The following is a 3,632-nucleotide window of genomic DNA, read 5'->3' as shown; positions in this document are numbered from 1 at the left end:
GTCCTCCACAACTAGACTGAAGAACAAAAGGTCAGCAACTTGTCTGTTCCCCTTCCCCCGATTCCCCAGCGCTCTTCCTCTCCCCTAATTCCCCAATAAAATCTTTAAAAGAAAAAAGTTTTAGACTAGAAAGGAATTTAAGATAAGTACATAGTTACTACAATACAAAGTAAATGTTTAAGTACTACATGAAAGGGAGTGTGTGTGGAGGACATGAAGAAAATAGAGATATTTCCTTAACTGGGGAAGAGGGAGAAGTGTAGGCAGAGCATTAAGGAAGACTTGATACAAAAGGCGATTTTTGTTGCAGTTTTTGCAAGAGAAAGCTAGTCAGTAGTCTTAATTGGCATATAACACAATTCATTTAGGAGTTTAAGTACAATTTGTGATTCTTTTTAAAGTTCTATTAGGTGGAAACAGGACTAAGTATCCAGCTTTATATTTGAAAGGTTTCTTAAACTCCATACATGATATTGTCTTCAAACTATTTTAGGATTATTATCCCATATCAACATATTTGACATTATAACATTTCCAAGTATATTAACATGTGTAATCAGAGTTGAGGGTTTACATATCTGATTCATCCACATGAAAAGTTCTAAGAATAAACAAAACAAAAAAGTATATGAATAACCAAATAAAGTCTCTTAAATAAGCAAAGGCTCTTAAAGTCCTCCAGATTCTCACTTATAACTCATGTTATTCAATCTCAGGATACACATTTTCTAAGTTTGGATGTTCATTAGGTGACACCTTTTATTTACATAATACTCTACTTCCAAAAACACTTTTACAAATTTAGATCATTCATGCATTCATTCATTCATTCAATATTTTTTTATCTCCTTTCTTGTATAAAACACTACTCTATACAATGGATAATTAGAAGTTAAAAATAAAAAAATCAAAGCTCCTGCTCTAATGGAGTTACTGTATTAAATTACTAAGTATGTGGAGTGAGAAGGTGCACAGGAGGGGCCATCAGAAGACAAAAGAAATATAAATGCTTCAACTACCCACAAGTCCATACACTGATAACTAATAAATCATAGGGCAATAAATAGTACATACCACAACCACAGGAACTCTGAGAGAACTGTTCCAATAAGGCCATTAATGATAATGCACATTAATACTACTTTATTGGGAAACTCAAAGTCCTCAAATCCAGTATAATGAAGTAAAAAGAAACCTGGCCATAAGAGCAGCAGATTAAACAGACCTACAAAACCTAAATATGTATAAAAGAGACAAAAGTTAGTAGCTGTGATTGATTTACATTTTCTAAATTTATAACTCTATAATTAGAAAACATTCAATTTTGCACAAGGGCTCCACCACGTGTTCCTACTTAAAAGGAACTTAAGTGATCACTCAGTTTGGTTGGTGGCTTTTCAAATGTTTTATTTTTGTTAAACTTCAGGTGGATATTCAAACTATTTTTAGCATAAAAATTTTTCTACAAATTATAATGCAGAAAGCGCAATAAAGCAGAGCTGTTCCAGTTGAAGTAGCAAAGGAGTCCAAAAACCAGACCCACGGATGCAACTCCAAGTCCTCCCAACCTTCTCAGGAATCTCTGTAAATCAGCTTAGAAGCTACTTATATAGCCCAGTTTCCTCATTTTTCAGATGAGTATGAGATAAATGAAGTTATAACAGCTGTATTCCAGGTCTACAGATTCCCTGTAAGCTGAACTTAGAACCCTCATCACCAGGTTTCTTCATCTATTGGTATGCAGATACCTTTTGGGAGATATCCACAAATATCCTACAGATAGCACAAGTTTTTTACTCAGCTGATTTGAGGAGAATTTATAAAGCATATNCACAAGAATCCCGGATGCAGGCCAGGACTTCACAGAAGAGGAAAGGAGCCCTCGCCCTGCTGAGTCCAGACAGAAACAAGCAATCACTGAGAAACATCACTCACTGTTCACGGGTCTCCCATATCTGTAGTAGTATTATCATAGTGTTAAGGAATCTTTGGAGTTTCTCTTAGAAATCAAAACACTACTGCTTACAGGATAAAATATATAAATATATCCCCTACTCTATGCCACGGACCAAAAAACATTTGGAACATAATCAGCTCCAAAACCAGGAAACTACATAGAAAGATACTGTCCTTAACTGAGAAATTAAGAAAATAAAGATTGAAAAGCTAAAAATGCAAGAGATCATCCATTTGTTTGGTACTTTTTGTATCTCTATGTAGGTAAGCATCTTGGGAGAGAAGATATCAAGTATTATTCATGGTAGTATCCTTTATAATTGAGTCACATCCCTTAACTTCCATTAGCTCTGTTTTAATAACACATAAAATATCTAATAAATAGTTTGGCTTACCTTTTGCATACACATGTCAGCTATTATGGACAGAGGTATTGTAAGGCTTAATGCAAGTGTGCCTATCAGTGATGAGGTAAGAAAGCAGCCCCTAAAAAGCAAAAAGAGAAAACACAAATTTCCATATTAAAAAAGTAAAAGAGTCAAAGAAAAACAATGATCGAAGACTACCTATCCTACAATATAGGTGTGAGAGATCAGGAGAAAAACAAAAGCTCAGGATGGACTGAGACATAATAAATAAGATAATTTTTAAAGTTTATCTTCAAATATTAAAAATCCAAATATGTCAGTATAAAAAGTTTGAGGTATTTTATGCTATTTTCAAGATCTGCTTACAGATATTATTCAACTTTGGATGTATAGCTTATATTTCATTAACATTTTTTACAAAACCATTGAAAGAGTTATGATAGATGATACTTAGCTAACAAAGGAGATAGCTTTATTAAAATTGAAGAATAATCCTCACAACATAGACTTTAAGAAAGTGATAAGCCAATATGTGAGTCTGTCATCAAAGCAAAAATACCTCACCCTCATGAAAACTAAAATCAAAACACTACTTTAGACATCTGTTGCTCTTTTGGTTTGGCTTAGCATCAAAAAGAAAGAAAGAAAAGGAGTATTTTTAAGGATACTTCCTTGTTATTTTCCATTTTTCTAGCAATTTTCCTAACCAAAACCTAAGCTCTTCATTTTATTTTCACCTTGAACTATCAATATTGGTATCAAAGTCTGAAATATCAACCTATATTTAATTTTGTTCAGAAGGAAAAAAATAAAGGAAAGTATTATACCAAATAGATCAGCCATTTATAAAGACTAGTAATTTGAATGTAAAAGAAAATGAATTATAGGCCAAAATAAAACCATAATGTATGTAATTAGAATTAGACTCATGGAAATTGTAGGCAAGTAAATTCTAGCTCAGTATATGTTAGGATTAATAATGCACTGTACTGCAGTAAAAGGGGCTATCTCTTGATAAAGTGTCACTTGAAGAAGTCAACAGAGGCTGAACAATTAGTTCTTACTAATGGAGTAAAGAGAACTCAAGTATAGTGGTTCCCACTACCCACGAGCTGCTCTATGAAATGACAGTTGTGGGGTAATATATCTATATCTATATCTATATCTATATAGATAGATAGATAGATAGATAGATTAATGCAGCATGTTCTTAGAGATTTACAAAATGTCTGATATACTTATAGTTGTTTTGAATTACCAACACCTAGAGTTTAAGGGATATGTTTGTTTCATTACTTATTAACTTAA

At 32.9% G+C, this 3,632-nt stretch overlaps 1 protein-coding gene across 1 annotated transcript in view; it reads right to left on the bottom strand.

Annotated features, from left to right (window-relative positions):
- The window catches only part of LOC109396021 (solute carrier family 35 member F5-like), a 47,648-nt gene that overhangs the window by 16,957 nt on the left and 27,059 nt on the right, over positions 1 to 3,632 (bottom strand). Inside the window, 1 exon segment of the mRNA XM_019667539.1 lies at positions 1,075 to 1,234. Within this exon segment, the coding sequence (XP_019523084.1) occupies positions 1,075 to 1,234 (160 nt within the window).

Source organism: Hipposideros armiger, unplaced genomic scaffold (genome assembly GCF_001890085.2).
Source record: "Hipposideros armiger isolate ML-2016 unplaced genomic scaffold, ASM189008v1 scaffold_500, whole genome shotgun sequence".
In the NCBI taxonomy this organism is placed as follows: Eukaryota; Metazoa; Chordata; class Mammalia; order Chiroptera; family Hipposideridae; genus Hipposideros; species Hipposideros armiger.
Note: the sequence above shows the minus strand (reverse complement) of the source record. Positions and strands in the feature narration are given on the sequence as shown.